General features: G+C 45.8%; 1 protein-coding gene across 1 annotated transcript in view; it reads left to right on the top strand.

The window, feature by feature from the left end:
* Positions 1 to 3,868: 3,868 nt before the first annotated feature.
* The window catches only part of PDLIM4 (PDZ and LIM domain 4), a gene marked incomplete at its 5' end in the record, with an annotated part of 42,875 nt that continues 26,348 nt past the window's right edge, over positions 3,869 to 20,395 (top strand). The window contains 2 exons of the mRNA XM_084215655.1: positions 3,869 to 3,961; positions 17,994 to 18,145. Coding sequence (XP_084071781.1) covers positions 3,869 to 3,961; positions 17,994 to 18,145 — 245 coding nt within the window. The remainder of the gene's footprint in view (positions 3,962 to 17,993; positions 18,146 to 20,395) is intronic.

Raw genomic sequence — 20,395 nt, 5'->3', positions numbered from 1 at the left:
ACAAATGATTTACAAACACAAACCATGAGCCTCTGACATATAGTTTTAACAGAAGTGTGGCTATTGGTAAGGCCAACCCACAGGCTAATGGCTAGTTTGTGCTTAAAGCTACTTTTAAATCATAGAACCACAGAATGGTTTGGATTGGAAGGGATCTTAAAACTCATTCCAGTTCCCTGCCAAGGGCGGGACACCTTCCATCAGACCAGGTTGCTCCAAGACCTTTCCCACCTGGTCCTGAAGACTTCCAGGGATGGATAACTCATGACTAACTTCAGCCACTGAAATGGCCCCAAGCAGAAACAGCCAGAGCCCTGATGGCAATTTGTACAAGCAAGAAAATCACCTGACCTGGAGAAGAGCTATCTAGCTATCATGATGCTTTAAATCACTCTCATATGGGCAGATGTTCAAAAACAAAGCATTGAAGAGTCATTATCAGACTCCCAGATAAACACAGACCTCTGCTAAATATTGGGAGGGTGGCAGATGGAAAACCTGAATGTTCATTGAAAATGGGACACAAAGATCTGTAGTTTACCCAGTCAGTCTGTGATAACAAAGGAAGGAAACTGAGAGTGTCACCAGCGGTGAAGTAGAGCCTGAATGGAATAGTCAAAAACAGAAACAAAGAGGTGATAAGTCTCTGGGGTGGAAAAATACTGGAAACAAATATCAAGGAAAATATCAGGGAGGGGAAGGATAAAGTGAACAGAGTGGTGAGATTGAATTCATGAACATGTTTGACCTCCCTTTGAATAATGTGTGGTCTTTGTTAGAGCTCGCTGTCGGGTTTCAGCACTCAGCTGAAGAATGAGCACATTGGCAATACTGTATTTCAGCTGGATGTTGAGGCTTGCTCCCACAGCAAGGTTCAGCTGCTGTTGGTCCTGTTAATTTCTCTTAATTAGTTCAAATTAGATTTCAGAAATTACCTAAAACAGAATTGAAAAATTCTCACTGAGCATCCTCCTCTAGAGGAATGTGTCCCTGTCAGTAGGGGTTGGAATAAGTTGATCTTTAAGGTCCCACCCAACCTAACCCATTCTGCGATTCTATTATTCTATCAAAGACAAAAGCAGAAATTTGTAAGCCCTCTTTAGGTGGCTGAAGTGAGAGCCGACTGGGTCCTTTGTAGACTGCAGAGTCATGTTTGCTTTGCTCAAAGAAAGCACATACAAAAAGGTGTGTGAGCAGCTGAGAGAACACGGGACACCTGTGAACCATGGACCTCTTTAGCTAATGTTCTCATTCCCTGCATCCTGGGGAAAAACACCTCTGACAGAGGGATGCAAAATTAGTTTCTGATACAGTTCTGAATCCTGAGAGCTGCTCTGCATGCGAACACTTTCCATCAGGAGCAATTCAAATGCATATAGTTTTCTTCATAGTAAAACTACCTCTGTTTCACACAGTGTAGTATATTCTGGAATATAGTCTCATTTGGAATAAACACACCCACAAATTTATACCAATTTGGCTAATTTTGTTTTACTTGGGTTAAGTTTTAGATGAGGCATCAGTTCCAAAAGAAGTGATCTGGGCTGAGCATTCAAAAAGCCTTGAAGAGAAAGTGCCTCAGAGCCAGCAGTTTCCTGTCTGCTTTTGAAATGAATACTCTAATGGAGGGGATTTCTGTGTTTTGATCATCTTTTGCCTCTGCCAGCGAATTACTTGGAAGCCCTGAAGCTTTGCTGCACAGCAGAGCTGCCCTTCACAGCAGGGTGCAGTTCAGAACCCACCCAGGGAATGGAGCACCAGCGAATGGCAGTGGGAAATGTTTGACTACAGAACTGCGGGTTGCGTTTTTTTCTCTTTTTTTTTCCATAGCTCTGGTTTATTGTTGCTACTTTCCAGTAAACTTAGTGCCCTTCACAGCAAGAATTTTTTCTTTTCCCTCCTAAGAGGAAGGAGATGCCATTGCTGACACGCTGCATTTGCGCACATTTTTAACTCTGTCCTTTAGAGAATCCTCTTCATCACTGAACAGCAAGAGCAGGAGAGGTGAGACATCAACCAGTCCTCCAGCTCTCTTCCTCTCAAAATTCTGAGAGGAATTTTGCTGTTTGGCTGGGTGGATTTTCTAACACAAGCAAGAAACCTCAGACCAGCCTACTCCCAGGCTTCTGCAAGCTGGGTGATATCATGCAGGAATAAGGAGGTATGATTCATCACCCAGACAAAAGTCAGCCTGTGTAGCCTCTGTTGGTGAAGGCAGGCACTTGTGAGAACAAAGAGTAGGGGAAAGCTCTGCTGGTATTGGCTGCAGCTGAACGTCTCCTCTGGACCTCTCCTCTGCAGGCACCTTTCTAGCAAAGCAAACCAAGTGTATTGTGTTTCAGGTTTGTGACACAGCACATAGACTGTACTCATGCTGCTATATCCCAAAGCTGCAGGACAGCTCAGGAGCCTATTTAAAAGTCACAGTTGTGACCCCTGTCCCAGACCAAAGCCCAGAAATTGGGCTCAGCAATGAGCCAGTCATACAAACCTTGCTGTGTCACGAGCAAAGAGCATTCACAGCAAATGGCACATAAATCAAACTTGCAGAAACCAGGCAGCGAGAAGGTACTCAATGGAACTGGACTTTTTAAACAATGAATCCTTTGTTAGGTCCTTCTTTTTTAAGTGGGAAATTCTGGTCCAGCCCTTTCCAGGAAGAAACAGAAATTTTACAGATATTTGGTGATTTTTTTCTCAGCTTCTGGGGGACATGCTTTGCAGCTCTGCTGATCACCCACCCCACCTGCAACCTACCACTCTGTGCCTGCAAACCATCCCATTCACTGGCAGCATGGGCATCTCCATGGTGCTCTAACAGTCACTGATCCAGCTGTGCCACCAAGAAACTGAGATCCTCTGCAGGGCCAGGTGCTGCTCCAGAGACCCTGCAAGGACACAGTAATGTTGGGGTACAGCGGCTAAGAAGATGCTCTGAGGGCTGGAGCACCTCTTCTGTGGGGACAGACTGAGACACCCAGGAGCATTCAGCCTGGAGAAGAAAAGGCTCTGGGGACAACTGAGAGCCTCTTCCAGTACCTAAAGGGGCTCCAGGAGAGCTGGAGAGGGACTTGGAGCATGGAGGGACAGAGCAAGGGGGAATGGGTTCAAATTGACAGAGAGCAGGGGTAGATTAGGTATTAAAACGAAATTCTTCCCTGTGAGAGTGATGAAGCCCTGGCACAGGTTGCCCAGAGCAGCTGTGGCTGCCCCATCCCTGGAAGTGTTCAAGGCCAGGTTGGATGGGGCTTGGAGCAACCTGGGATAGAGGAAGGTGTCCTTGCCCGCAGCAGGGGGTTGGGTTGTGATGACATTTCAGGTCCATCCCAAACGAAACCACTCTGCGATTCTGTGATTATTTTCCTGGAAGTTTATCTTTTTCCCAAGTGATGACCGTGAAAGATTCACAAACTGCTTTAAACCAAATCTGATTATTTCCTTGAACTTTTTTCTCATTCGGGAGACTTATTGTAATGAATAAAACAGTCACAACCAAACATTTACTGACCTATTGCATCATTTTCCTTCCACTGCAGAGAATGGAACTGCAGCGAAGGGAGCTTTGACCAAAACCACACCAAACTTTACTTTTGCATACTGGTAGCATGCAAAAGTACTTTACTACCAGTAAAGTACTACAACGTTACCACTACGAGTAGTCGCTCCGAGCCCCACTTATAAAAGGATCCAGGGGGAAATCAGTACAGAAGCTCCTACAAGGCCAGCCGGGCTGGGTCCATCGCTCCTCCCTGGCACGCCTTGAGGGCGGGCTGTGCCGGGAGGCGGGATCGCTCCGTGCCGGCGCTCGGGAGCCGCGGCCGGCGCTCGGAGTTGCAGCAGTCCGCGGGCAGGGAGCGCCGCCGCCGCTATGGCCCACTCGGTGGTCCTGCGTGGCCCTTCGCCGTGGGGCTTTCGTTTGGTGGGCGGTAAAGATTTCAGCGCCCCGCTGACCATCTCCAGGGTGAGCTCGGAGGGGGAGCGGAGCGGCCGCAGGTGATGGGCGGCGGGCGGGTGGTACCCGGAGCCGGGCGGGCTCTGCCCGGGCCCGGCGGGTGGCAGCGCTTGGGCTCTTTTCAACTCCAAATTATTCTGTATGCACTCAAATAAGTGCTCCCCTCTGAGCTTTGCACTGTTTCAGCTGCTTTCCCCAGCGTTACAGCATTCTCCATGGTTTAGTTTTTTGGATGTTAATTCATAAGGATCTGCTTTCAAAGTTTTTAGTGTTCACAGGGTTTGGATTCGTGCCCTGGACTGAGTTCACAGGCTGTTGGGGTTTTTAAAGAAGGCATGAGTTAAGTCAGCAAGAAGCTTCTCCATGCAGGCTGCAGTGTTCTGGGGTCTATGTGGGCTGGTAATAATTACTGTGTAAGTGTACTCACACTTGTATTTGACCTCACAAATATGTATTCTGGAAAATTCTTTGCTAAGACGCCCCGGATAGATCGAAATAGGCTTTGTGTGTAGATACATGTGCAAACGAACCATCCCCCGTGCAGGAAGGCTCGCGGCGCGGTGGTGTGATGGATGAGGTGCTGTGTGAGAGCTGGGCACGCTCCTTGGGGCACTGATGTGTCCGCGGCCGTGCGGGAAAGGGCTGGGTGCTCTGAGCTGCTCTGCCTTCCCGGCATGTCGGGCTCTGCAGCACTGCCCAGCTCCCCTGGGCAGCTGCTGCTGAATTTCTGGAGCAAACACTGAGTGCGTTTGAAAGGAGCTGTAACTTAAAAATACTGTTGTAATGCGCACAAGCTGTTTGCTGTCTTTTCATTCATCTGCCAAAGCTGTGACAGAAAAGAGAAAACATGTATCCTGAGTTTCAGAGAAATAATTACGGAAGAGAGCGTGTTTTAAAGAGGTTTAGTTTGTCTTTGAGTTCAAACATGTCTATTGCATGGCTTTGTTTCTGTTTTTACTTTGGCCTGTCCCTTTCCAAGTGCTCCAGCGAGGGCTGTTTTGGAGGAGTAGCAAGAGGAGCTGGATGGAGGAGAGGGAAGGTGGGGTGGTGCAGGTGGGGCTGGCTGTGCAGCACGGGGGGGCAGCTGTTCACACAGCTGGGGGGCTGTGCTGTGAGAGGGGCACTCAGCTTTTGGGCTTCAGCCTGAACTTCCTGGACATGGAGAGTTCTATTTCTCCCCTGGTAACCTAGGATCTATCAAAAATCACTTCCCAGCAACTGTAGAAATGTTCTTGTTATGGAAGTAAACATCTGAACTTAGTGGACGGAGTCAGTTTTCCTGTTACTTTAAAAAAGAAAAAAAAAACTGGTTTAATATTAAACAAGAAAAACCTAAGTCTGCTTCTGCCTAGATAGGTGGCTTGCCAAATTTCTTGTTTGATTCAGCAAACCTGGGAGGTGTGAGGAGGATGATTCTCCTCAGGCCAGTCTTGCAGTGGATCACCAGGAGTTGTAATGCAAGAAGCAGATGTAGGGTGTTATTCCATTTGGCAGCCTTTTAAATTGGATCCTTTTTAAATTCTGTTCCCACTGAGGAGTGGGCTGGTGCTCTGATGTGCTGTACTCTAACAGCTGCTCCTGGAGGGTGGGAAACAAATCACTAGGATGTAAATAGAGATGTAGGGTGCTCTGCTTGGGCTCTAGTCTCTAAACACAAGAAAAGACCTCACTTGCTTTGCAAATACCTGAAAATGTTAAAGCTGGGGAAGAATTATCTTCTGCTGCAGCTCCTAGCCATGGGGGTGCAGGAAGGGGCTGCTGGAAGGATCCTTGGGGAGCCTGGGCTTTGCTTGGTGGTGGGTATGTGCAACCCTGCTACTGTGCAGAGGACTGATCATGGCTGTTGTGGTGCCATGTTCCCTTTTATTCTGTAATTGTCCAGGAAGTCTGTTCTTTCTGGCTTTAAATCTTGGCAAGGGGGCTGGGGGCTTCCCGTCTCCAGGAATGAGAAGCCTTCATCCCCTTTGCCCAGCCTGACTCATGGCATTAGAGCAAATTGCCTATTGTGGAGGCTTTTGGCTGACTTCTGCTTCCCTTCAAAGTGCCTTTCTTCTTTAATTTCAGTTTTATTTGTTTTATACTAAAATGCCATTAAATTACAAACATCTTTGGAAAGGCAGAAATCCTGCTGGGAGGCAGGACCACACTCTCAGATTCCCACATCCAGCTGTGGGCCCAAGATGCCAACACGTTCTGGGTGTGCTGGGCTGCCTGAGGGGTGTGGGACTGCTGTGTCCCACTGCTTGGCCCAAAGGGGGCTGAGGATCAACGTGTCACAAGGTGTTTGGGCTGTACAGCTCTGCAAGCATCCTACCTGGACTGGTTATGTTGGGAAATCAGGTTGCACTTTGGGATTTGAGGCATCCAAGGCCACTTACATTCAGCTCTGGGTGGTGGAGGCTGGAAAGAATGAAAGGAACTGCCAGGGGGAGCTGAGGAAGAGCCACAGCGGTGTCGGGCAGTGGACAAAGCTGAAGGTGGTCCACAAAAGTGTCTTGTGATAATATTCTTCAGAGATAAAGACAATATATGGATTTGCTAGTGTGGAACGTGACAATGACCCTGTCCTCCTTTGGGATGGAACTTGCCTTGCTCACAAGGGTTTACTTTGGCCTTTAGCCCTGGTGAGGTGGCTGTGTCTGTGCAGGTGCTGATGGTAATCAATCTGTCCCTTGCAGCTGTCTCTAATAGGCTCAGGACATTAGGCAATGATTTTTTTTTTTTCTTGAAAACAGGTCACTTCTCTCTGTGATTTGATAAGTCTTAAGTGACAAGGGGTAAGGATCTGATTGTTCTGCTGAGCAGCTGATGCTGAACTCTGCCCTGGAGAGGCCAGGGCTCCAGGTGGGGTGTTGTGTTCTTTGGTAGTAAAGATAAATGCAAATCCAGAAGGGCATGCTTAGGGCATCTCTCTCATAAAGTCACATGAAAAGTTAGGTGTGCTATAGCTACCCTTTTATCCTGTTTCTTCTTGTATATTCAGGAGGACCCATATTAGCAGGCTGGAGTTTGCTGGGCTGGTTTGGGGGCATGCAGCCCTGGAGGGTGATACTGGTGTGTTGTCAGCACAGGGCTCAGTTTGTTTTATACCCACTCTTACAGTGAGCTAACAGTAGGTGTAGGACATCACATCATTAATGGTTACTCCTCCTAATGATATTTATGGGGGTAGGATATTATCCAAAATATCTGCTTTGAGTTGACCTTAATGCCTTGATAGAAAGTGGTTTTAAGATTTAATTAAATTTCTGTTAGCTGCTTTTCCTTGGTTGAGCAGGCTAATACTGGGTGCTGTGTTTGCCCTCTGTGGGAAAGGGGGTTCCCTGAGGCTTTTACTCCAGTGACAACATTCCTTTTGACCAGCAGCCATGGCTCAGGAACAGGAATGGAATAACTCACTTGGCTGTTCTCAGTGTTGTGCTTGTAACCACATCAGTGAGTGCTGTGGTTCTGTGTGGGATCACAGTTGATCTACCCCTTGCCTGGGATTAAAAGATAATCAGTCATTAGCGTAACTGGAGGAGCTGAATGCATTTAATCATTTGAACTTGCTTGTCCTGCTCCTGGAGCAGCTGATGTCATCATCTGCCCAGTTCTGCCAGTGTTAATCCATGCACTTGCTGTTTTTGAAATCATAGATAAATTACTTAGCTAAACAGATAATTGACAAATGGACCAATTCCAGTATTTTTGAATGAGATTTTAATACAATTTTTCCTTTATCTGTTGGCTTCAACATTAGTTTACCCACTGGTCTCTAGAGGAGCAGCAAAAATGCAAGTTTCAGCTTTGGCTGGGAACTGTAACACAAGAAGGATGAGAAATAATTGGTCTGCAATCCATTATCCAGGTATTGTTTGAGTTAAGGCTGACTTTTAAACTTAAGCAGCTTTCACATTTGAGCAGAGACGTGTCCTGTTAAAGGTTAGGATACTCGAGAAAGAATTCTGCTGAGGAAGGAATTCCAGTAAAAGTGATTTTGTTGACTCTGTCAGGGCAGCCAGCAAATGCCCAAGTCTGTGCTGTGATCCTGTGTAAATGCAGAGAGAACCCACTCCATGGTATAATACCTGGGGAGGCCTGGGAGGGTTGTTCTTGTGTGGGTGGGATGGCTGAGCAGAAGGGGCTCCCCAGAGCTAAGGCTGGCAGTAACAGGTTAAGTTACCCCAGGAACTTCACATGTGTTGGTGTAGAAGGCAAGGAACAGAGACAGCAGCAAAAGGAACAGGAATTTTGTCTCTGTTTGAGACAAGTTAGGAGGATTTCAATTTCCATAAGGTGGGGTTTTTTATTTGGTATAGTTCTTTTGTATTTGATAGTTTATTAGGTGAAATGATGCACTCTGTTCAGAGCTCCCAAATGGACTGAAGAAGCCTCTCTGTGTTGCTGAATCCCAAAGCTATGGCCCCACCTGATTTCTGCTGACTTTTGTTGGATTTGCTGCCTGTGTAGAGCTGAGTGATGAAAGTTGTCCCTCGCTTGGTTGCATAGTAAAGTTGTTACAGTATTTCAAGTGGGATGATTATTTCAAGTGGAAGGAAATACTTTTGCTAGTCAGTTTTTGTTTTTCTCATCATTCCTATAAACTCAGGGCTGAGAGGTCTGGGTGTTTAAGTGTGAAGCTGTGCTGGTACAGAACACTTAATCTGAGCTACAGATAAGAACTAACAGAAATATGTCACAAATATATTTGCTGTGAAGTGTTTCTATTGCTGAGGCTTTGTTTAATAACTGAAAGAGAAGAATAAATGCTTTTTCTGGTTCAGGAGACAGTACTGATGGAGCATACTGGAATGAAAACCTAATACTAATTACCGTAATTAAGCACCCTGATAATCCTGAGTGGGAAAGCAGGTGGAAGGAATGATTCATGTAGATCCATGTAGGCAGGGTCTGACCTTGGGGCAAGTTAACAAAATAAACCCAGCACACCCGTGAAAACACCAGGCCTCTGCCAGGCTGGACAAGGCAGCATAGGTTCAGTGTCCATGAGTATTTGGGATTTGTAGGTTTGGGGTTTTTCTTCCTTTCCCCTTCTTTTTGTTTCAAATGGTGGTGATGTCAGTTTTCCTTGAAGATTGAAAGATTGCCTGTTGGGACAGGTATTCAAAATTATTTTGTAGAAGTGTGCACTTAAATCCTACTTCATAAAGTGGGTTAAAGAGCACAGTTAGATAACAGGCTTACTAGAACAGCCCTGTTGGTGTATGTAAGAAACAGGGAGAATTATGTGCAATTATTCTTTTTTTTCCTAAACTTTTTTTGCTATGTTACACAACAGATGGCTATAATCCTGGTCCTCCTGAAATTGGGTAAGTCCTTTAATTTTAATACAAATACATCATTATGAATTGTGTGGAATTAATGCAGACCAATGTAATTTAATTTCATTTTTGATAGCTTGGAGATGAAATACATGGCCCAGGAAATCCTAGAAGGAACAATATAGTATTTCTAACTGAATTTGTTTTCTGATTTCTGAGCTCTCAAAATGCCTTGACTTGTGGTTCTCAAATAACCAAATGCTTAGTAAAAACATTTTTATTTTTTAAGTCATCTGTGACCACAGGTTCTAAAGTGTGAAAGAAAACAGTAGCTCTCTCAACATCTAGCAGTGTTGATAGAAAAGGTTAAAACAAACAAGTTCACAGAAAAATACTCTGCTTGATTTGTTATCAGTGCCAGATGTGTGCCAGAGCAAACCCCCTATCTCACTGAGCTTGTTTGTGTAGTGGGTTTGTACACAGCCCCTAACACCCCACTTGCCCCAGGCCCTGGTAGATAAGGTTGTGTTTGGTTTCTACTTCAGAATTTACACAAAACCTTCAAGCAAACACAGGTTTCACTATGTTACTTGAGCAACAGCAAAGATGTCAAGCCACAGTGTGGCTTTTGAGGCACTTTTACAGCCAGGAGAAGCCCGAAACAAACCTTGCTTTCTCTCCATAGAGAGCACAGCTGTATTTTAAAAAAGTAAAAAGTGCTGTTCAAGAGGATTTCAGCCAATGAGTTTTCCAAACGCCATAAAGATGCCTCACAGCCACACTCAATCCTTCTTGACAAGCAGAGCATTTTGCATTCACACCCATTAAGCCTTAAGTAGTTTTACATATTGTGTGGATTGATAGCAGATTATGTGGCAATGACATTTTACAGCCCAAGCTTCAGAAAACAAAATATACCAGAATAAAGAAGATTATTTGAAGTCATTATTCTAAATTATTAGAAATGGGCAGTGCACAGCTAAAAAGAAGCTGTTTTGAGCAGTTGACTTGAGGACTGGTTGTAACAGCAGAGGAGATTGTCAGAGGGGAGGTTTGCAGGATGCTGACCCTGCTCTGAATGCTGTTGTTTACCATAAGCAACAAAACACTTCAGAAACCTTTATCATGTGTAAAGGTTCTGCTCCAAAAGACCAAACCCTGCAAAATACTTGACATTGACCATTAAAGCAGCTGTATAGCAAAGGCACGAATCCCTGCACTCTGTGATTAACACCTGAGTGTGCTGCAAGAATGAAATTTCAGGTATGCTCACCAACTGGATTAAACTTTTTATGTTGAAGAACTTTTGCTCTTTGGAGATCACTCTGTGTACATTTTCTTTTTGATGGGAAGGAAAGTGTCAGCCTGCCTTCCTGGCCAAGAGGCAGATGGTTTGGAAGGCAAACTCTAAGCAGTTCCTCTATGTCTTCTGCACAGTGCTTAAAGCTTGCTCCTGAGGAGGGCTTGAGAAGCCCTGCTGCTTGTTGAGGGGTGTCTGAGGGGGAAAACTTCACTGGAGAGCTGGCTCCTAAGCCTGAAGGAGATGAAGCAATTCTGGCCATAAACACTTTTGTGATGCTGCTCAGTCTGGTTTGTGCAGTACCTGAGGGACTGCAATGGTGCTCCAAGCACACCCACACCAAGGGCTCACTGATGTCCCCAGGGCAGCTGTCCCTCCCTGACCTTGCTCCCTAACAAGACAAAGTAAATATAGAGCAGATTGAAGTGTAGTAGCAGCTGTATTGCTGAATGGGGCTGTTCTGTGCAGAATTTTAACTTGTCATTGGAGGAGAGAGTAAGGGGCTCCTGGTGGCTGTGACTGTGGGGAGTGCTGCCAGAGCTGTGTGCCCTTGGGCTGAGCAAGAGAGCTGCTGACAAGATACAGCAGATGATCCTTGTGGATCCCTTCCTTGTTTTTCTCTATCCATGTTTTGAGGTCTGCACATGGGTTAGTGGCTGGTGCTCTAAAACACGTGTCCAGTTTCACTGATTCTCAGCCTCTTCTTTGTCCAGAGACCTCACACTTTGGGCTGGGTTAGGATCTGCTCTATGAAACTGTTTCTAAATTTGGATTTGGATCCATTAGTATTTGGATTCAATAGGATTTTTGACTGTCTTGCCTTTTATAATACTTGTACTCTGATTCTTTCCCTTCAATTGTTTTAAGCTTGTTTTCTTCAGTAGTTAAGTGAATTCAGATTCCATGAACAGTGTTCTTCATGTACTGGGCTGTGAGCTTATCTAAATAATGTCTTGATATATCAGACTTTTATATAAGCAACTAGAAAAATGCAAATGAATTGGCAAGGAATTCAAGGCAGGATGCTTTGAAAAGCTGAAGAGAATCCCTGGAAAGAATGTTTAAAGGGTTTAGGGAATTTATTTTCATTAGTTAATTATTTGACTCTTGGTTCATCTTGTTTTAAAAGATGTAGCTATGTAAGATCATTCCCTACCCCACAGCATGGAACAGGCAGGCTTTGTTTAAAAGCTGAGAATTCTGTCACACTATCTTGAAAGTTTCTCAAAGACTTTAATCAGGTCCTTTTGATCACAATTGCAGAACAGAAAATTCCCTCAGCCTTGCCTACAACAAACTACCGCTGATTTAAGAGAAGAGTGGTGTGGTCTGTGTAGGATTGTTTGGGATTGCACTTTTTAACCCATTAAATCCTGGCTTTGTTCACTGATGGGATGCATTAGAGTGGCACTTTTTATTAAAAGTGGAGATGTGGCAGAGATAAAGCTGCCTTCATTATGTAGGTGAGAATGGCCTGGATAGGCACCTTTTGTTGATTTGGATAACAATTCTGTGAGAATAAAGGCTAACCTTATCTTTTCTGTGGTTGTGCCGAGGCCTTGCAGGCAGTGAGGAGCTGCATCCCTCTTCCTTCAACCCTGACGCAGGTGACCTTAGATGCAGGTTTCTGGGGAAAAGAGTAGAAATAAAAAAGGATTATGTTAATATTAGAAATTAACCTTTTACTAAACTATTGATTGTTTCAGCGTGTGGTGTTTGCCCAATTCTGAAGTTGGCTTGAGCAAAGCTGTTTGAGTAGAGCCATCCTTGTGCTGGGCAAGGCTCCCATCACTGTGAGGGCAGGGGGGGTGCAGGTGTGGGGATTTCACCCTGGTTTGAATGCTCTCCCAGCCCTGGCTCCCTTCTGTGGCCAAGCTCCAGGGCAGACAGTAGAACACTGTGTTTCAAGAGCAAACTTCTCTTGGTGGAAATAATCTTGCTTACTAAATTAGACTGCACAGCTCCAACACCAACCAATTTAGGTTAAGCACAAGGCAGTTGCCCCAGTGTACTGTATTTTAATGGCCTGTCATTGTCAGATGCCAGCACTCAGTAAATCCTGGTGATGCTCCAGTGGCCAGATAAAAGAACTGCTGCTGGCTTTGGGATTATCCCAGTCTGTTTCGTAGCATCAGAGTGTGCACTTGGCTGGGGAAGGGGGCTGCTGGAGGGTAATTGCCTTAAAGGAGAATGGTGAGGTGGATGATAATCCTGGAAAAAGCAGTGGAGAATATGATTGAAAAAACTTATTTTAAAAAATTGGTTGTGTTTATTGAGATAAGAGTTCCCTGGTGGATGATTTGGCAAAAGGCATGGTGTGGAGGTGATGCTTGCAGTGCTGTCACTGAACCTTCTGTGGTGACTGAAGAGGCAGAGGGCAGTGAAAGAAGAACTGTCCACTGGGAGCTCTTTTTTAAAATTTGTCTTTTTCTTACTGGGACAATAGAAGGGGTTGAGACAGACACCAGTATTGGACCTCTGGTATTTTTTTGAAGCACAGTGCTATGTGGAGGACATGGAAAGATGTCACAAATGAGACATACCTTGAGGGGATTAGGAAGAATAATACTCTTATTAAAAAAGGGGAGAAAAGTACATTCTGGCTCTCTAGGGGAACAAATCCCTACAGGACACGCCCTCCACAGGCATGCTGTGTGAGGAGGGGCTGCTCTCTGGGATCTGGAGAGCCTGGAGCTGCTTACCTGGGGCATGTGCTCTGCAAACACCCCCTTGTGCTCTGCTCTACCATAGCATTGCTGGGCAAGTGGTTTGTTTCTTTTAGTCTTTTCTGTTTATAAGCTTTCTGAAGCATCTTCATTTTTATGAGAGAGAGAAGCGAGGAAGCAGCTGCTTGTTTATGTGGAGGGGTTAAACTCAGAGGGTTGTTCTTGATTTAATTTTGGGAGAGCAGTAAAGCTGGCAGGCGTGCACGCCGCGTTCTCAGAGCGGCGGCCGTGCTGTGCATGCACGGCTGCCTTGGGCAGAGAACACACCAGAGCTTCTGTGGGCATAAAAGGAGCTGTGAAAGCACCAGTGCCAGTCACCTCCCCAGCACGTGAACTGCTTCTGCACATATTTCATGCTTAGTTCCTTCTTTCTGAAAATGTAGCATTGCTTAGGTGGTGGGTAGCACTGGGATCTGCTTAACCATCTCATGAAGAGCTCACCCCAGCCCTGCCATGGTCCCTGATGACAGGTCACTGCACTGAAGCTGTTCCTCTGAGTTGCTTTGATTCACTCACAGAAAACTTGGGGGAATTGCCCTTAAGCTGAAGTAAGAAAGATTTAGATTAGATATGAGGAAGAAATTCTGTGGGCATGATGAGGCATTGGCACAGGTTGCCCAGAGAAGCTGTCTCTGCTCCATCCCTGGCAGTATTCAAGACCTGGTGGGATGGGGCTTGGAGCAACCTGGGATAGTGGAAGGTGTCCCTGCCCATGGCAGGGTGTTGGAGCAATATGATCTTTAGGGTCCCTTCCATCCTAAACAATTTTGTGATTCTATAAAACGTTCAGCTCTTCTGGATTGCATCCCCGGCTGTGCTCAGAACCTGCTGAGCACCAGGGATGGCACACAGGCAAGGCTGGATGGTACTCCTGGAGCAGGAAGATACAGAGAGATGGTCCTCTCCCCTTTCTGCAGGACTGGCTTGTCTGTGTTGGGCAACTTCACCCCAAGTCTCCATTAGTTGGCTTTGGATTTATGTTGTTGGGAAAATACTTTTGCATGCAAGACAGCAGGAACCAGGTGTGTGTTAGCTGATGGCTGGGGGTTTACCTTAGTGCTTTATGAAGTTGTGTCTTTGGGAGCTCAGAGCTTCCACAGGAAGCAGGAGTCTTGTCTGATTGAAAAATAAAAACCTTTAGGGGAATTTTGATACAAATACTTATGTTTCTTTAAGCTTGTGGTGTTTGCTGTGGTTTTGGCTCTTGGTGCTGTACACTGGACTGCTCTGAAGGTATATGGAGGTTGCTGTCACCCCATGGCACAAGCAGGGGTCTTTGGGAGCTATGTGGCCTCCCAGGGAGCAGGACCCCACTGAGCTGCTGATGGCATGGGGGCTTAGACCCCCCCACTGACCCACACAATTCCCCTCCTGAAACACCAACACTTGGTGGGGCCCTGCTGCCCCGGGGCTTAGCAGGGTGTGAGGGACTGGGCTGGCTCCTTGCTGGTGTGCGACTGCCCTGCCCGAGCTCTTCACTGCAGAAGAGGATGCCAGCAGCCCAAATCCTGGCAGGCACCTAGCCTGGGCAGGGTGAGGTGTGGCACACACAGGGTGCAGCAGGTGCCCTGGCACATAACCCACATTAGGCGCTGGTGCGTGAGCTGGGACTTGGCTTTAGGGCACTCTCTGCTGCCTGTGGTGGCTAGATGGCTCACACCACCCTGAGTTATGTATCCATTGGTCTGGGCTTGGTCTGTGCTCATTCAGTATTGATTTTTGAAGTGGTTTTGTTTTGGCATAAATGGAGAACTTCAAAACCAAATAAAATCTTCCCATTGTTTTTTTTAATCCTCTTCTGTTCTCAAACATCAGCTTCTTTGGAGGCCCCTTTGAAGAGCACAAGGCTGCAGTGACTTGTTGCAGGTTTTCTTTGCAGTGTTTTTAACTTCATAACCTGTCTGATTACTCTAATTTGTGTGTGCTTCCTTGAAGTCCCACACACTGTGGTTCTGGCTCAGGGCAGACCTGAAGGCTCTCTGGAGAGATGCACAAGTGAGTGCCTCTGATGCAAGCTCCATCCCAATACCTCTGTGCACTGCCGGGCTCCAATGCCATACAATCACAGAATGCTTAGTGGGACAAGATTTTTAGGACCATTGAGTCCAGCTGTTAATGCAGCACTGCTGAGGTCACCACTAAGCCATGTCCAGGTAGAATCCCTGCACTAGGATTCAGGCACAGCACTGACCCATAACCAGACTTGTCAGGCTTTCTGTGGAGTGTTTGGTGTCAATGGCTCTGCACAGCTGTGGGTCAGGAGAGCTTAGTCTACAGTATTTTAAATATTATTCACTAAAATACAAACTTTGGGCCTGACAGACATTACAGTAATGATTCCCAAGCTGTTGAGACACCGATGCTGTATCTCAGATGAATTCTTGGAGTGCAACTCTGTTTCAAGTCCTCGGTCATCTCCACAGCTAGCATAAAAAGCTAATATGAAAATACTGCCAAAAAAATTTGAAATAAAGCAGAAGCTTAAATTAGGAAACAGCTAAAAGTCCCATTTGTGAACAGCTTATTCTTCAAGGAAGCTACAACATGGTTAAGATCAGTAGAGGGGGGAAAAATCCATCAGACATCTAGACAGCACTGAATAGACAAGAACAAAATACAGCTGTCCTGGGTCAAGCTGAGGGTCTGTTCGTCTAAAAGCCTGCTGGCAGCCAGGACTGAGGGATGAACACAGAGGGGAGCATATAACAGCAGGCAAGAGCATGGAGGTGCTTCCTTGGAACTGCTGGTTGAGCTTTAGGTTGACTTTCTGATGAGTCTGGCAGCTTCTGTGGCTGTAAAAGGACCCAAATGCCCTGTGAATGGATACAGGGGACAAAAACCCCTAACAATGCCAGAGGAAAAGTAATCCTGTCCTGGCTTGAAATGTCCTGTGTCAGAGCTAATGTGTGTGGAGCTGAAAGCCATCTCCTGTTGTTTGCTCTGAGCTGAGTCACAGGGCAGCCCCTGAGCAGTTGGTCTGGGCAGGTTTGTTGGAGCCAAACAGCCCAGCTGAAACTATTGAAGGGCAAATGGCAAATACTGATTTACACTGACAATGCAACAAAAGCTGTAACTTGGGCTGCCAGTTCTACTTAACTGTCAGAAGTGGTTTGGAGCTTCTCAAACACCTTCAGGTTCATATTTCAGCAGTGCCAGGAGCTGTGGTCCTGCAGGGAGCAGTGCAGCAGCCCTGTGTTACACTGGTGCTGTCTGCTTCTCACCAAGGATAGCTCTAGTGCAGTCCACAGGGGCTGTTGTGGTAAGTCTAAATCCTCTTCTTATTCCCTACAAAAATAGACCAAATTGTCCCTGGAAGTGTTGAAGGTCAGGTTGGATGAGGCTTGGAGCAACTTGGGTGGAATTTGCTGCTGTGTTGGAACAAGATGGTCTTTAATCCTACAGGCCTTTGTAGGATTGTATGAAATCAAGATGAAAGCTGGAATGTGCATGCCCCTTTCTAAAAAAAACACCTGTTTAATGATGGCCTGTGGTTGGGGGGCTTCTGGGCACTGGGGAACTGCCCCACTGGTCTTACTGCCTGAAAAACTGTGCCTGCTCTGCCTGGTTGCTGTCATGCACTGCTGTAAACCAAGGGGAGGTGATGGGTACAGCAATGCTCCTGTTGTCTGGATTTCTCCATGAGCGTGGGGCAGAGACCCACCACCTAAGACAGGGAGTTCCATCTGTGTACATCAAGAGTAAACAGAATCAAAGCACCAGCTTGCCTTAGTGCAGTGACACATGAATAACCAGAAGTCAGGCTTGCCGTAACTTCTCAGTTGATAAAATGTGTTTGGTTAGCAAATGCTGTGAATAAACTGAAGAGGAAATTAGAGGGAAAGCACATAACATAGAGTTTAACCAGACATGTTTACCTGTTCTGAATATGCCTTGCGTCATTCCATATTACTGTAAAATTAAAACCACATTTAGGATGATGTAAATGAAATGGTAATTTCTCAAGAACCTCTTTTATGGGCTATAGGATTGGTCTTGTTGCTGACCACAAACTGTACCTGGACCTGTCATTAGTTCCTCAGGAAAGAAGTTTGAAGTTTTATAAGGTTCTGGCACTCTGACAAAACCAGAAGGAAAGAATTGTGGAGGCTTAAAGAGCTGTGTGATATTTATAGAATAAAATCATGGAATCATTTAGGATGGAAATGATCTTAAAGAATCCTCAGTTCCAGCTGTTACCTCACCACTGCCAAGGCTACCACTAAACCATGTTCCCAAGTGCCATATCTGCTAAATCCCTTAGGGGTTAGTGAGCACGCAGGGCTAGAAGGAGACAAGTCATTTGGTGTCAGTCCAGAAGAAGTGATGTCAAATGTGACCACTCCCCCAGCCAGGGGGATGGTGGTTAACCAGAGAAGGGTTTCATGTGCTGCTTAGGGACAGACTCTTGCAGCATCATGAAAGGTCTGCAAGCCAAAGGAGTGTGAAGTATCTCTCTGGAAAGAGTGTATTACATTTATTTCAAGCAAGAGACAAATGTGAAGGTGGGACCTGGTCACACAGTGGCTGGAGTGGACTGAAATGCCTTATTTCAGACAGTGTTGTTGTAGGGGATGGCCCTCGGAGACCTGAGAGCTCTGACATCCATCCTCAGGTGGGTGACGATGGTGTAGAGAAAACACATAATCTCCAGAAATAACTGTTCCCTTTACCTGCATCTTATTCCAAGAAACTGGACTTCTTTAAAAAAAAACCCCAGCATTCTTTTAAGTAACACTTTTTTTTTTCCCCAGATTAACCCTGGCAGTAAAGCAGCCATGGCAGACTTGTGCCCAGGGGACATTATTCTGGCAATTAACGGAGAGAACACGGACAACATGACACATCTAGAAGCTCAAAACAAGATCAAAGCATGTGTGGACCAGCTGCTGCTCTCTGTGAACAGGTTGGTTCTCTCTCATGTTCTCTTGTGTCATTTTTGCTCAGAGGGCTTTTGGCTGGCCCTGGAACAGATGAGCTCTCGGGCTGGGTTCTTGGAGCATCCCCATGGCCTGGGTAATTGTCCTGTGTTTTCAAAAATAGTAAAACAAAATTATTTTTAATGGTTCACTGGTAGAAAAAGTGGGTTCAGTTCATTTTTACATGTGGATTTATCAGTTGTACCTTGTAAAACTTGTCCAGGCTGTGGCCTGGGTTGAGTCTTTGTGGTTGTGTCAACTCAAGCAAGAGTAGCATGGGAATCAAAATGTCCTTTGGACAAACCCTTCCACTTCATTAACATCCACCCATCGTTTTAAGCATCTGTTCAATAAAAAAGCATTTGAAGGTCCTGCCAAATTTGCTTTTTAGGGCATTTCAAAGCAAAATGAAGGCATGAGTTTGGTATTGAGTTTTTTTGGTTTTTTCTTTTTTTTAGTTGGGGTGTTTTGTGTGTGTGTGTTGTGGGGTTTTTGTTTATTTGTGGGGGTTTTTGTTTGGTTAGTTTTGTTTTCTTGGTCTTTTTTTTGATTTCTATTGGAATTAATTTTATAGCAAAATCACAAATTACCCAAGCAAAATGAGCACTCCTTATAAGGTTCACAAATGGCTAATAGTATCTGGCATAAGTTAAAATAAGTGAATATTGTTTTCCACTTCAGATTAAAGAGGCATTTCCTGATATAAAGAGCTATCATTTACTGTTTATACTTTTCTTGGAAAACCATGTAGTTCCGACTGGATGCCTGGGCAGTGGGGAAGGAGTGTTGCCATAAATGGAGCAAACCCTCAGTGATTCCTCATGGTTCCTCAGACAGGCATCTCTGAGCTGCCTGGCTGAAGCAAAGTCCCCTGAGCTGAGCTCATGGTTGTACAGATGATGTGGCTTCAGTATTACAAAAGAAAAAAGATAAGAAAGCAAGCAAAACCCCTTCACACAGGTAGAGTTTCCCATAGCCAAGGAGGGCAGTTGTTCTGCTTTCCATCTGCAGCAGTTTTTGGGAGACTAGGTGATTTTCTACCCCCAAGAGGACCTGTGTCCAGGGCAGGACCACAGTTCCCTTCCTGACTGTCTGCAGGCTACTGGAGCTCTCCTTGGAAGAGGAGAAAATCCTTGTGTAGTGACAGGAGGTTCTGGTGAGCCACCAGCTGCTGGGGTGGTCTGGCAGCAGAGCAGCTTCATTGGGAGTTAGAACCAAGTTTTGCTGAAAGCAGCTTTCATCTGCAACATGGCAGTGTTTATTCTCATGGATGAGGGTTTCTGCTGTGTGAATTGGTGGACTGGTTTCCTACCTTGTGGTCACAGAGGTCTCAGAGCAGTGTTGGTGTGTGCCTTGCTGAGGTTAGGGGTGATCTGCCTGCTTGCTTTCCCTTTCCATGGTCATTCATGACCTCAGAGTGATCTGCAAGATGCTGTGTGGGGGGTCTGTGGCTTCAGGTTATGTTTCCCAACTGTACCTAGAAAGGTGTGGATAATTTTAGCAGTGAGACCTTGTGGTGTGTCCAGAGGAGGTGAATTTTCTAACAGAGATGTTGCTGGTGGTGGCCCACAGCCTTTCAGTGGTGCAGGGTTTGTGGGTGACATGGTTGGTCTTTGCTAAGCAGTAGGATTGCAATGGTTTTGTCAGGCCTTAAAGTCTTCATAAAGACAGATTTTAAAGACTTTTGTATCTCATAGGCTCTGCAAGGCAGGAACAGATGGTGAGGTGAGGAGCTGCTCAGCTTGGTGTGGCTCCTCTTGGCGGTAACTCTGCTTGGTGGCTTTTCCAAGGACAGAACTGAGCTTGCCTGTGCCCAGAGATGTCCATGAGAGAGGCATTTCTCTTGACAGGAAAAACTGAGGAGTTTGTTTTTTTCTGCAGTAGGGACAGCAGCTCCAGTGATGAGCTATTAGGTTTATTTTTAGTTTGGCCCAAAGCGGGTGCACAGTCACTTGGTTCTTGGATTTCTCTCCAATCTCCCAAGTGACTTGTTGGATCCTGTTGCCCAGCTGTTGGTCATTGCTGGAAGCACATCTGGCACTCCCTCCTAGGTGTGAGTGGATCCCTGCTCCAGGATCTGCCTCCTAGAACGTGGGGTGACCTGGTCCTGTTCAGGGAGCCATGTCCTGGGGCAATAATGAGGGGCTTTGTTGGTTTGTGTGCATGTCCAGCCACTGTGTTTGTCACAGCTGTGGATCAACACCCTGGACCCTGCTCTGAGGCTGAGCTTCAAGGAA

Source organism: Fringilla coelebs (assembly GCF_963513975.1).
Source record: "Fringilla coelebs genome assembly, chromosome: 15".
In the NCBI taxonomy this organism is placed as follows: Eukaryota; Metazoa; Chordata; class Aves; order Passeriformes; family Fringillidae; genus Fringilla; species Fringilla coelebs.
Note: the sequence above shows the minus strand (reverse complement) of the source record. Positions and strands in the feature narration are given on the sequence as shown.